The sequence below is a fragment of the Balaenoptera ricei genome, chromosome 1 (genome assembly GCF_028023285.1).
Source record: "Balaenoptera ricei isolate mBalRic1 chromosome 1, mBalRic1.hap2, whole genome shotgun sequence".
Classification (NCBI taxonomy): Eukaryota; Metazoa; Chordata; class Mammalia; order Artiodactyla; family Balaenopteridae; genus Balaenoptera; species Balaenoptera ricei.
This window is the reverse complement of record NC_082639.1, coordinates 43,879,065-43,892,059: the sequence shown is the minus strand read 5'-3', so window position 1 is coordinate 43,892,059 and position 12,995 is coordinate 43,879,065. Positions and strand designations below refer to the sequence as shown.

Sequence of the window (12,995 nt, the reverse complement as noted above, 5' to 3'; positions counted from 1 at the left end):
CCCAGAAGAGCTGCTCTTAACTGCTGGGCTCTCATCCACCTTCTTTCCAGGAGGAGAGTGTAATGGCACCTCTTTTACTTTCTCTAGTCTAACCCCGGGATAGAAGGGCCTTCTATTTTGACAGTTGGAAAAAGCACTGGACTTAGAGGCATGAGATGCGAGATTCTTATCTTGGACTATCTGCCAAATTGCAATGATCAGATATGGCAGTTTTCGATTTTAGTTATCTCTAAAAGTGGTACCCTCTTCCCTACTGTATTGGGTGGTTGTGAATGCCATTGGAGGTTTCTGGTGTGAGATCATGTTTATGAAGTCCCTCTGCAACAGTTTTTAATGTAACAAAGGGCAATATATGGACTTTAGAAGGTTTATGAATTCCCTGAAATTAAATGCAAAATTTTGTGTGAATTGTATGTGTTTCATCAAATTATTAAAAAAAGAAAAAAGAATTACTGTCCCTTACACATAAATGCACTGGGGAAGTGAATTGACCATTTTGCAGTTTCTCACTTAATCCTCAGTAATTCTAGAATAGTGCCTGGCACAGAATGGATGATTAATAAATAAATATTGGTTTGAATAAAAGAAAGTTTCTATTAGTTTGGCCAAAAAGTTCATTTGGGTTTTCTGTAATATCTTATGGAAGTTCCCGAACGAACTTTTCCACCAATCCAATATCCCCATTTTGTGGGTAAGGAAATTGAGGCCCATTTGACCTTTCAGTCAGTGGCTGGGAAGCCTGCCTTATTGTAATAAGCATACCAGAAGCAAGCTGTCTTAGACATGTATTAACATTATCTACTTTCACACAAGGTATTCTAAGGTAAGTGCTTAAGAGCACAGTCATTGGAATCCAGCTGCTCGGGGTTTGAATTAAGTCTGTGCTATCCTGTATAACACTGGGACAACTTACCATCTTGAAGTGCTAATAGCATCTGCCTTTTATTCAGCAAATATTTATTACTGAATGCCTACCTTGCACTTAGTATGGACTAGCATTGTTCTAGGATTATTGTGAGGATTAAATGAGATAAACGTATCAAGAGTTTTGGTTCTACCTCTGTCTTATTGGATCAATAAATATCTGCTATCATTATTTTTACTGCAACTCCCTTATCTGTTTTCCCTGGATGTGGCTCCTGGACTGGGTAGTGTGCATGTTCCAGATTTCTGCTATCTGCAACATTAGGAGCCTGTAGTGGGTATCTCCTAGAAGCCAAAGCCTTTGCTAGGCCCAGTCTGCCCTGCCTTTCCACTCCATTCATCACCGCTGTTGGGGAACCTCTTTGCTTATGGTGGATGAGATGCAGTGCTGGGTCGAGGGTAGGAAAGTGGGGTAACAGTGCAAAGAGGCCTGATATATACTATGATTTCCTTATGCTGCCTCTTTAGAAGGACTCCTGATTAATTTTTTGAACTTTTCATGGAAAAACAACCTGCATATAGAAAATGCACAAGTCATATACAGCTCAATGAGTTTTCTTGAAGAGAACATACCTGTGTAACCAGCATCCAGATCAGGAAACAACATGACCAGCATCCCAGAAGCACTCCACTCCCCCACTGTGCTTCCTTTCAGTCACCGAGGTTTCCTTCTATTCTGACTTCTAACACCATAGGTTACTTTTACCTGTTTTTGACCTTTGTGTAAATGGAATCAATATAGTATGTATTCTTTTGGTGTCTGAGTTCTTTAGCTCATTGTTATTTTGTGAGATTTTCCCCACATGTGTGCAGTTGTGGTTGGTTTCATTTCATTGCTGTATAGTGCTGCTATGAACATTCTGGTTCATGTCTTTTGATGATATGTTTGTTTTTCTGTTGGGTATATTCTGTTGGAATTACTGGGTCATAGGATATGCATATGTTCAGCTTTAGTATATACTGCCAAATTTCCAAAGTGGTTTTACCAGTTTACATGCCCTCCAGCAGTGTAGGAGAGTTTTGGCTGCTCTACATCCTTACCACACTTGGTATTGTCCTAATGATTTTTTACAAACAGTTCATTCAAGACGTCCCTGGTGGTCCAGTGGTTAAGACTCCATGCTTCCAATGCGGGGGGTGTGGGTTCGATCCCTGGTTGGGGAACTAAAATCCCACATGCCGCTTGGCACGGCCAAAAAATTAAAAAAACAAAAAGCCAAAAAACCCAGTTCATTCATTCGTTCATTTGTTCAGCTATTATGTGCGAAGTCCTAACCTAGGCCCTGGGACACAGTTATGAACAAGACAGACAAGGTCCCAAGATCCCTGCTCTTTTGGAATTTAACATTCTGATGTAGGAAGTACAACAAATAAGAAACTAATATAATGTTTATGGCTTTGATAATAGGTTGGTGCAATAGAACAAGACCCTGGGCAGTATAAGGGGGTGGCGAGTAACTTTCCATTGGGTATCAGTGAAGCCCTATCTGAGGAAGTTTCACTGGAGCTGAGACCTGAGCCATCCCTGCAAAGATATTCAGGAAGAGAGAACAGCAACTGTGTAAGTCTGAGGGCACTAACAACCTTGGTCTGTTTGAGGTTTGGAAAAGCAGGCCTGGAGCATAGTGACAGGCTGAGTTGAGGCAGGTTATGTGGTCCAGGCCCAGAGAGCCTTCCGATACCCATGCCTGCTCACCCTTTGGTAAATCATCCACCTTTGCATGCATATATGCTTATACTGGTCTCAGTGAACACAGCTCATGATCTAGAAAAGGAGTGTTAAATTTTATCTTGGCTTAGTTTTTGAAAGAGTGTGCCTGCTTTAGTAACTAAAATACGGTTTCTATTTAAAGGCATTGAAAGCATGGGTTTGATGACCTTAGGTATACAGGAGTACGGAGATAGTCCTTCTGTATGCCAGCTTTTAGTTTGAAAAAGTGTGATCCTTATGCCAGTGTTATCAAATATCATAGACACTGTGACAAATCAGAGCATTTATCCTGCAGTTAGATTATTTGAGAATTGTAGAAAATGTGTTGGGAGATTCCACTTTGCTACAAAGCACTCTCAGTGATATTCCAATTTTTTTTAATGATGGAGCTTATTTACTTGCATCTTTTGTCTGTATCTCAGTAGCCTGTTTTGCCTGATTTCATTGCGGAAAGGTGAAAAGTTACAAGTTTACTGATAGTTCCATGTTACATCTTCCATTAAAAGGAACGTATATTGAAGGTAAGTTAGAGTTAATATATTTCCTTGAACATTTATTGAGATTCAAACACTTTTACTAACTTTTTACCAAAAGATTACGAGATATTATAATGAGTCCAAATGCATTTTTACTTGAGCACAAGTCTACTTGTTTTAACTCATCAGTCTGCTGTTGGTTCATTTCTACAATGTATTTAATTAAAATTAGATTGATTTTAATAATACTATGTTGTGAATTATACTCTAAATGTTCTTAATAGTAATCATTCAGGCATCATTTGTAAGCTGTGCATTTACTAATGACTCAATATCTTCTTTTTGCTAATTAGTTTCCTCAAATTATATTAAAAAATACCTTTTTTAAAAGCAGAAAATCTTATGGGTCAGAATGTTCCCAAGTAGAATGTAGTAAATAATGCTACTGACTTTAGGAAACCAGATTATTTAATCAGGATGTCAATATGCTATTCTAATTCTGTTGTTTTCAACATGGACTGAAATTATTGGTCCCTCTATCAGTAATTCAGAGAAATTCTGTCAGACTGGATTAAAAAAAATTTTTTTTTTAACCCCAGTTTTGTCAAACTTTAGCTCTATAAGAAAAGCATTGAATTTAGAGGAAAGGATTGTTTTCTTAATAACTTAAACTTAAGATAATGAATTGGCATTATTATTAGGACTAATAGATTGTAGCTTCCAAATTGTAAAGAGGATTGTCAAATATGTTTGGATTTTTCATTCTCATTCAGAATTGTCAGTAAAAATGTCTTTTTTCCCGTGTACTTTAATACAGTTGTTTCTTTTCAGCTATTCACAATATTAATATCTAAGACCTGTCAGCTGCAAAGAAAAAGACCCCTTCCAACTGCCAGAGCAGTACAGGTTAGTGACCCTGGGGTTTTGTTTTGTTTTGTGTTTAGGGTAAGTGGAATGATACATTTGATAAAATCCATTGCCATTCCCCCAAATGCCCCTTGCATGTTTTTGCCTCCATCCCTTGGAAACCCTCACTTCATCCATCTTAGCAATAACTACCCATTATTTAACATTCATTTTAGAAAACCCCTTTAAGAAATCCTTCCTCCCTGAACAGTCACAAGACCTGGTCCTCTACCTTGCAGTAGTCTCTCTGGCTTTCTCTTGGCTCTTTGCACTGTTAGTTGTCCTTTCGTGTGGTTATATTTTATCCCTACCTAGATTATAAATGTTATAAAGATACTTACAACTACTGTATCACTGTCTTTTAGTTTCACATTATTAGATGTTTCACATCTATCATTGTGCCTTGTACCTAGTAAGTACTTCTAAACATCTATAGTTTTTTACACATTGACCTTTCTGTTTCCATGGATAGGAAGAGATAAGGCATAGTACCAGATGATACTGAATTGCCTATGTTTGATCTTCATAGAGCTTGACTTTTTCCTCAAAAAAGTTTTTTTTTCCTAAATCTGAAATGTGTGGGAGTGTAGCAGGGACAGAAAAGAAGGCTGAACCCACTGAAGGCAGGGACTGTGCCCTAGAATCCATCAGAACATATCATGTTAACTCAGAGTTAGTGACTTTTACACAGGAGCCATGGCCTACTGTCCTACAAGGCTGAGGACCAGACAAACTTATTCGTGGGTTGACAAGCCATTGGATCGAAAACTGCACTACCAAACCTACAAGTGAGTAATAGAGTCCTTTGGTGTACTGGAACTAATAGCTTCTTCAAGCTGAGCTGTTAATAACTTGTATCCAGGGTGTTCTAGGTACTATAGGTTGAGGATTGAGGGACAGAAAATATGAATTGATTGTAAGGGGGTGTGGGTTTGTTTGATGGAAGAAGATGTTAGCATAAATATAGCGGCTAGTGATACAGGAAGATATTACATCAGGTTAATAAAATTTGATATGTATGATAATGTCATATCTATTTAAGATAGGTTCTGTATAATTCTGCATGATAACAGAGTAGGATGGATGTTGTTACTACATCCTCTTAGCCCAAGACATCTCTGAACAATCTGATGTTGTTATTGGGCAGCTTTCATGTCTTAGGAAGCCTTTGTTGTTCTTTGTCAATAACTGAGAGAAGTTAGGGTTCATCCTAAGGCCTCTGGATTAATCATCCATGCTAAAACAATTCATTCAATTCATGTTATCTACTCTTGCGTGTGACTTTACTGGTAAATTGGTTTCTAGTAGGATTGGTCAGCAGAGAGAAACTATTCAGGGGGTTTTCTAGTTACAGAGCACATTCCTCTGTGCCCAGGGGTCTGAAGAGCTTGGCCCACCCTAAGAGATTTCCTAACATGTTTCTCTGTTATTTCCTAGAGAAATGAGTGTGAAAATAGAAGGTCGTTTGCCTGAGATTGACCTCCAAGTTGGACAGTTTGTGCTGATTGAAGGGGATGATGATGAAAATCCATATGTTGCTAAATTGGTTGAGTTGTTTGAAGACGGTGAGTTTGGGGCTGGAATGAAAAGTATTCCTTGTCACTAATGATTGGGAAGTGCTCTGTGGTGGGAACAGGGGTGGTTACTGATTCTTCTGTTCACGGCAGTATATAGGGTGTGCCTACGGGGTCACTTAAGCACCAGCTGTGCCCTCTTCCACCTAGTGAACGTCTTTACTCAACAGAGCAATATTGAGTAAAAATGGGAATGGAGGGCTCAAGAATTTAGCTTTTGCATCATTTTTAGGAGGGGGTAAGAAAGGCCATGAAGGCAGGATTGTTGGAGTGGAGAGAAAGGATGAATTTCGGAAGAAGGGGGAAGGGAAATAATAGGTGATTTGCACTCTAGTAGAGACGTGTCCTTTAATTTTAGCATGAGGAAGTTAGTAATTTTGCAAATGAAAAGTTACTTTTACTAGGGAGGCAGTAAGTTGGATTGGGTAGGTGTATCAGTTGGTTGACGTTCAGTCAGAAAAACAGAAACACTTTTGGTGTTTTATTTACCCAGAGGGACTTGTGTATAAGTGTTGAAATGGCTGGAGAAGCAAACAGTGGTGTTTCCCAGAGATCAGTAAGTGCAGAAAGCTGCTACTGCCCTTAAGGCTAGAGGAGAAAAAGGGAAGGTAGTGTGAACTGGTGCCTGCAAGGCCACACTCACAGCCGCAGCTGATTTTCTCAGCTGTTAACTCTCTGCAGACCAGAGAAGAGCACAGAAAAGTGGGAATGGAGCAGAACTCCAAAAGGAAGATGAAGAAGGATAGCGATTTAAACTATACAAAACTGCTTCTTCCAAAATCTAGGAGAGGAGTATGTGGAAGTTAGTCCTAGTCCTGTAGCAGTTTGTATGCCTAAAAGAAGGAACTGATAGAGTGGATGAAGGTATTTTACATTATAGAGATAGGGAGGATATTCAACAAGTATGGAGGAAAACTTCATCAAACTAACATCCGCTAGGGGGAGCACATCAGCAGGATGGGCTTTTGTATTTGAGGTTTGGGCCTTTGTGTATAGATTTTAGAACCATGTATTGTGCTACATTGGATGGCTTCAGCTTTCTCTGAAGAGAGCTAAGGAAGAGAAGAGGCAGTGATGATGGTGGCGCTAATGAGTGTATGTCCTTTCACTTGGAGCTAACACTGGTATGGAGTGATGTTAATGGTATATTATGATGATAAAGCTGAAGACTGCAAGCATATGTTTGCCAGAAGTCATCTCAGTGGTTGATGCTCTGAGTCTTGCTAGGAGTTTTGTTTTGACTTGCAAAATTTGTTCAGTACCTGTGATTAGAATTGCTCCTCTCAAACGCCTTTTACAATTTATGTGATGACCGATAGCACCATTTGGACGTGGAGCAAAGTGAGAAGAACGTGGGCGCTGGGTGGAGTCAGATTGCCACTGGTTGGTCCTGTGACCTTTGACAAATTATTTAAGGGCCCTAAAATGTGATCACTTCACCGGTAAAAGGGAGACAGCCATAGTACCTACCTTGTAGGATTATTGTGAGGATTAAGGTAATATTTATTATCTTTAACCTTACTTTTTCCATCTATCCCTCCTAGATTCTGAACCTTATTCCAAGAAACGTGCTCGAGTACAATGGTTTATCCGATTCTGTGAAGTCCCTGTCTGTAAACAGCATTTGCTGGGCCGGAAGCCTGATGCACAAGAGATATTCTGGTATGATTACCCTGCCTGTAACAGCAACATTAATGCCGAGACCATCATTGGCCACGTGCAGGTAGGTGATGCCTTTATCCTCAGTTCTATCTTGAAGCTTATTTCTGGCTGATTCCTAAACTGCATGATCTCCAGGATATTACTGGCTCTCATTTACCCCCACAGAAACGCATTTTTCCTGTTTGTCACCTTCTCTGCTTGCCTGCCTACTTCCTTTCAACAACAAATACTTATTGAGAGCACTTACCATGTGTTAGAAGCCTCCTGGAGGAAGTGACGTTAGGTTGTGACCTGAGGAATGAGCAGGAATTAGCAGATGTATCTCAGTGGGAAATTATATTTAGCTGTGATTGTGGCAGGCATAAAGCACTTTGAGGCTAAATATGCTTGCTTAAATGAGGCCTTCACCTTGAGTGAATCAGTACAAAGAGTGTCATTGCTCCAGGCAAATGTGTGTTATGAGATTTTATGATAAATCAGGTTCTGAAGAGTTGTAGGCTGAATTGAGACACTGGTTTGGAGACTAGGATATGGGTTATTTCTCAAGCTATTTCAGGCCCCCAAATGGGATTAGATCAGGATGTGAAGTGTGGTCACATGGTGATTAGGTGGTTGGTAAGGCAGGGAGACCATGGCTTGGCATGACTATAGTCAGATTTTTCCACTCTATGGGCCCAGCATATCATGTGCCACAGAATAATTTATCTCTGAGTTAAAAGAGTGAAGAGTGAAAGGCAGATGTAGAAGTTGAAGCAGCAAAATGGGTGGATTTGGAACGGTGGGGGGGTGTTTAGGCAGGAGCACAGTGGTGGGCATGAGCAGGACTGTGACAAGCCGAGCTTGACTAGTGGTGGAAAGCCATTGTGAAGAGCACTGAGCTCTCAGGAGGTAAAGTGGGGTCAGATTTTAGAAGGCAGTGAAAATCAGTTTAAGTAATCTGATCTTGCAGAGTGGGTAGCCATTGTAGACTATTGAGCAGGGGGGCATGCTTAGACAAGTTTTTATGGGAAAACTTGGCATGGGTGAATAGAATGGACTAGAAAAGAAAACAACATGAGGTATGGATATCAGCAAGGAGGACTCTGTGGAAATATGCTGTGCCATGTCTGTGCCTCTTTTGCTTAGAAAAGTAATTGTTCCAGGTAAGAATGCAGACTTGAACGCTCTTTAATCATAGCTCTCACAGAGCCTTCGTTGACTCTTTGGGTCCTCATTTCTTTCTATCATCTATACTTCCTAAATTCAGGTAGTAGCTTTAGCCCCAGATGAAGCGATACCTATGGATCTGAAAAATGAGAAGACATTCTTTGTTAAACTATCTTGGAATGAGAAAAAATTCAAACCACTACCTCCAGAACTATTTGCACAGTTGGATAAGCTACAAGAAGGCAACCCTAGATGCCAGAAGTCCGTGGAAGCCAGAACTAAGAGTACAGAAAGCCCTTCTTGGACCACAGCAGAACGTGTGGTCAAAAGGATTGAATCAAGGCACTCCACCTCCAAATCTCGCCAAACTCCTTCCCATCCTGTCACCCCAAGGGCAAGGAAGAGGCTGGAGCTCAGCAGTAAGTGTAAAATGGGTCACAGTGGGCAATACTGAGGCTAAAGGAAAATGATAAAATATTAATTCATGCTACAGTATTGAGTTAGTGCAGCAGTGAGCCAAGTACTAATTGGACGTCTCTTGAAATATATATCACATAAGATTTACCATTTTAATCATTAAGTGTACAGTTTAGTGGCATTAAGTACATTCACATTGTTGTATAACCATCCGCATCATCTTCCAAAACAATCTCTCCAACCATTAAGCAATAACTTCCCATTCCCTCATGCCCCATCCTCTGGCAACCACCATTCTACTTTTTGTCTCTGAATTTGACTTCTCCAGATACCTCATATAAGTGGAATCATACAGTATTTATTCTTTTCTGACTGGTTTATTAAAGTTAGTATAATGTCCTCAAGGTTCATCATGTTGTAACATGTGTCAAAATTTCCTTTTTTAAAAAATTGAGATATAATTGACATATAGCATTATAACATATTAGTTTCATGTATACAACATAATGATTTGATATTTGTATATATTGTGAGATGATTACCACAGTAAGTTTAACTAACATCCATCACCATACGTGCAGCTACTATGGAAAACATTATGGACGTTCTTTAAAAAACTAAAAATAGAGTTGCCATATGATCCAGCAATCCCACTCCTGGGTATATATCTGGAGAAAACTCTAATTTGAAAAGATACATGCACTCCAGTGTTCATAGCAACACTATTTACAATAGCCAAGACATGGAAGCAACCTAAATGTCCATTGACAGATGAATGGATAAAGATGTGATATATTTGTATATATATGTATACAAAGGAATACTACTCAGCCATAAAAAAGAATGAAATAATGCCATTTGCAACAACATGGATGGACCTAGAGATCATCATACTAAGTGAAGTAAGTCAGAGAAAGACAACTACTATATAACATCACTTATATGTGGAATCTAAAATATAACACAAATGAAATTATTTACAAAACAGAAACAGATTCACCCACATAGAAAACAAATTTATGGTTACCAACGGGGAAAGGGGGTGGGGGAAGGGTAAATTAGGAGTTTGAGATTAGCAGATACAGACTACTATATATAAAATAGATAAACGATGAGGTTCTATTGGGCAGCACAGGGAACTATATTCAACATCCTGTGATAAACTGTAATGGAAAAGAATATATATATATATAGAATTGAATCACTTTGCTATACACCAGAAACTAACACAACAATGTAAATCAACTATACTTCAATTTAAAAAAAAAGAAACATCTGTCATGATACCTAGTTACAGTTTTTTGTCTTATGATGAGAACTTTTAAGATTTACTCTCTTAGCAACTTTCAAACATGCAACACAGTATTAATTGTAGTCACCATGCTGTACATTACATCCCCATGACTTATTTATTTTATAACTGGAAGTTTGTACCTTTTGGCTACCTTAACCCATTTTGCCCACTTCCTCAACCCCTGCCTCTGACGACCACCAATCTGTTCTCTGTATCTATGAGCTTGGTTTTCGTTTTTGTTTTTTAATTTAGATTCCATATATAAGTGAAATCCTATGGTATTTGTCTTTCTCTGTGTGATTTATTTCACTTAGCATAATGCCCTCAAGGTCTATCTGTGTCACAAATAACAGGATTTCCTTCTTTTTTATGGCTGAGTAATATTCCATTGTATATACATACCTCATTTTCTTTTTTTTTTTTAAAGTTTATGTAAGATTGGCTTCATTTATTTCCTTTTTTTAAAAATATTTATTTATTTATTTGGCTCCATGGGTCTTAGTTGCAACACATGGGATCTTCCTTGCAGCATGTGGGATCTTTAGTTGCAGCATGAGGGATCTTTAGTTGTGGCATGCTAACTCTTAGTTGTGACATAAGAGATCTAGTTCCCTGACCAGGGATTGAACCCAGGCCCCCTGCATTGGGAGCACGGAGTCTTAGCCACTGGACCACCAGGGAAGTCCCACATACCATATTTTCTTTATCCATTCATCCATTGATGCACACTTAGGTTGTTTCCATATCTTGGCTATTGGAAATAATGCTGCAGTGAACATGGGGGTGCATTTGTCTTTTCAAGTTAGTGTTTTTGTTTACTTCAGATAAGTACGCAAAAGTGGAATTGCTGGATCATATGGTAGTTTTTTGTTTGTTTTAAATAAATTTATTTATTTATTTTTGGCTGCATTGGGTCTTTGTTGCTACGCGCGGGTTTTCTCTAGTTGCGGTGAGTGGGGGTTACTCTTCGTTGTGGTGCACGGGCTTCTCATTGCGGTGGCTTCTCTTGTTGCGGAACACAGGCTCTAGGTGTGCGGGCTTCAGTAGTTGCAGCATACGGGCCCTAGAGCACGTGGGCTTCAGTAGTTGTGGTGCACGGGCTTAGTTGTTCTGCAGCATGTGGGATCTTCCCAGACCAGGGCTCAAACCCGTGTCCCCTGCATTGGCAGGCGGATTCTTAACCACTGTGCCACCAGGGAAGTCCCTCATATGGTAGTTTTATTTTTAGCTTTTTGAGGATCCTCCATACTGTTTTCCATAGTGGCTGCACCAATTTACATTCCCACCAACAGTGCATAAGGGTTCCCTTTTCTCCATATCCTCGCCAACACTTGTTATTTGTTTTCTTTTTGATGATAGCCATTCTGACAGGTGTGAGGTGATACTTCATCTTGATTTGCATTTCTCTGATGATTAGTGATGTTGAGCACCTTTTCATGTACCTATTGGCCATCTGTATAGCTTCACTTGGAATAATGTCTATTCGGGTCCTCTGTCCATTTTTTAAATAATCTCATTGTTTGTTTTCCTGCTATTGTATGAGTTCTTGATATACTTTGGATATTAACCCCTTATCAGATATTTGATTTGCAAATATTTTCTCCCATTCAGTAGGTTGCCTTTTCATTTTGTTGGTGGTTTCCTTGATGTCCAGAAGCTTTTTAGTTTGCTGTAGTCCCACTTGTTTGTTTTTACTTTTGTTGGCTTTGTTTTTGGTGTCAGATCCAAAAAATCATCATCAAGATCCATGTCAAGGAGCTTATTACCACCTATATTTTCATCTAAGAGTTTTATGGTTTCAAGCCTTACATTCAAGTCTTTAATCCATTTTGAATTAATTTTTGTGTATGATGTAAGATAGTAGTCCAGTTTCATTCTTCTGCATGTTTCAATTCTTCTGTCCAATTTTTCCAGCATCATTTAATGAAGAGTCTGTCTTTTCCTTATTGTATGTTCTTAGCTCCTTTGTTGTAAATTAATTGGCCATATACATATGAGTTTGTTTCTGGGCTTTCTATTTTGTTCCATTGATCTGTGTGTGCACCAAAACCATACTGTTTGGATTACGGTAGCTTTGTAATATAGTTTCAAATCAGAGATTGTGATGCCTCCAGGTTTGTTCTTCTTTCTCAAGATTGCTTTGGCTATTTGGGGTAAAATCTCCTTTCCGTTTAATTTTTTGAGGAACCACCATACTCTTCCATAGCAGCTGCATCATTTTACATTCTCATCAGTAACACACAAGAGTTCCATTTCCGCACATCGTCACCAACTATTTAGATCTTGTTATTATTATGTTGTTTTATATTGTTATTTTCTGTGGTTTTGATTGTAGCTATGCTAATGGGTGTGAGGTAGTATGTCATTGTTACATTTCCCTAATGATTAGTGATGTTAAGCCCTGTAATTCGCTAATTCTTCAAGAGCTTAGCTACTAAGGTGACATTGCTTTTAGATCCTTAGTGGAAGAGCTAAGAAATATATATATATTTGTTATAATATAGTGTTAAAACTCTTAAATTCATACTCGTACTTCTAATCTATACCATGGGGTTCTTTCCATCCTTCCCACATTCCATAATTCCAAATCAAAATTGATTTGCAGTTCTTTATGCCTTTAGAATATATTCCACTGAGGGAGTAACGTTACTTTGATTAAATTTTTTTCTTCCACTAATGGTTATTTTATTGGTGATATACAGTTAGGTTCTTTCATTTCTGTTTAATTTTAGGGCTTTTCCCATCTTTGATTGATTTTCAAAACATTTAAAACATTAGCATAGTTAAAGAGTCAAAACTATTTAAGACAAAGTGTACTCAGATAAACCCCATTCCTTTCTTTACCCTTGTCCCTGTTTCTACCTCATCTTTTGTAGGTAATCAAT

At 38.7% G+C, this 12,995-nt stretch overlaps 1 protein-coding gene across 1 annotated transcript in view; it reads left to right on the top strand.

Moving 5' to 3' along the window:
* The first annotated feature begins 3,102 nt into the window (after positions 1 to 3,102).
* ORC1 (origin recognition complex subunit 1) overlaps positions 3,103 to 12,995 on the top strand; it is a 29,616-nt gene continuing 19,723 nt past the window's right edge. The window contains exons 1-6 of the mRNA XM_059922443.1: positions 3,103 to 3,156; positions 3,943 to 4,017; positions 4,709 to 4,805; positions 5,455 to 5,582; positions 7,136 to 7,314; positions 8,500 to 8,822. Coding sequence (XP_059778426.1) covers positions 4,714 to 4,805; positions 5,455 to 5,582; positions 7,136 to 7,314; positions 8,500 to 8,822 — 722 coding nt within the window. The 5' untranslated portion in view covers positions 3,103 to 3,156; positions 3,943 to 4,017; positions 4,709 to 4,713. The remainder of the gene's footprint in view (positions 3,157 to 3,942; positions 4,018 to 4,708; positions 4,806 to 5,454; positions 5,583 to 7,135; positions 7,315 to 8,499; positions 8,823 to 12,995) is intronic.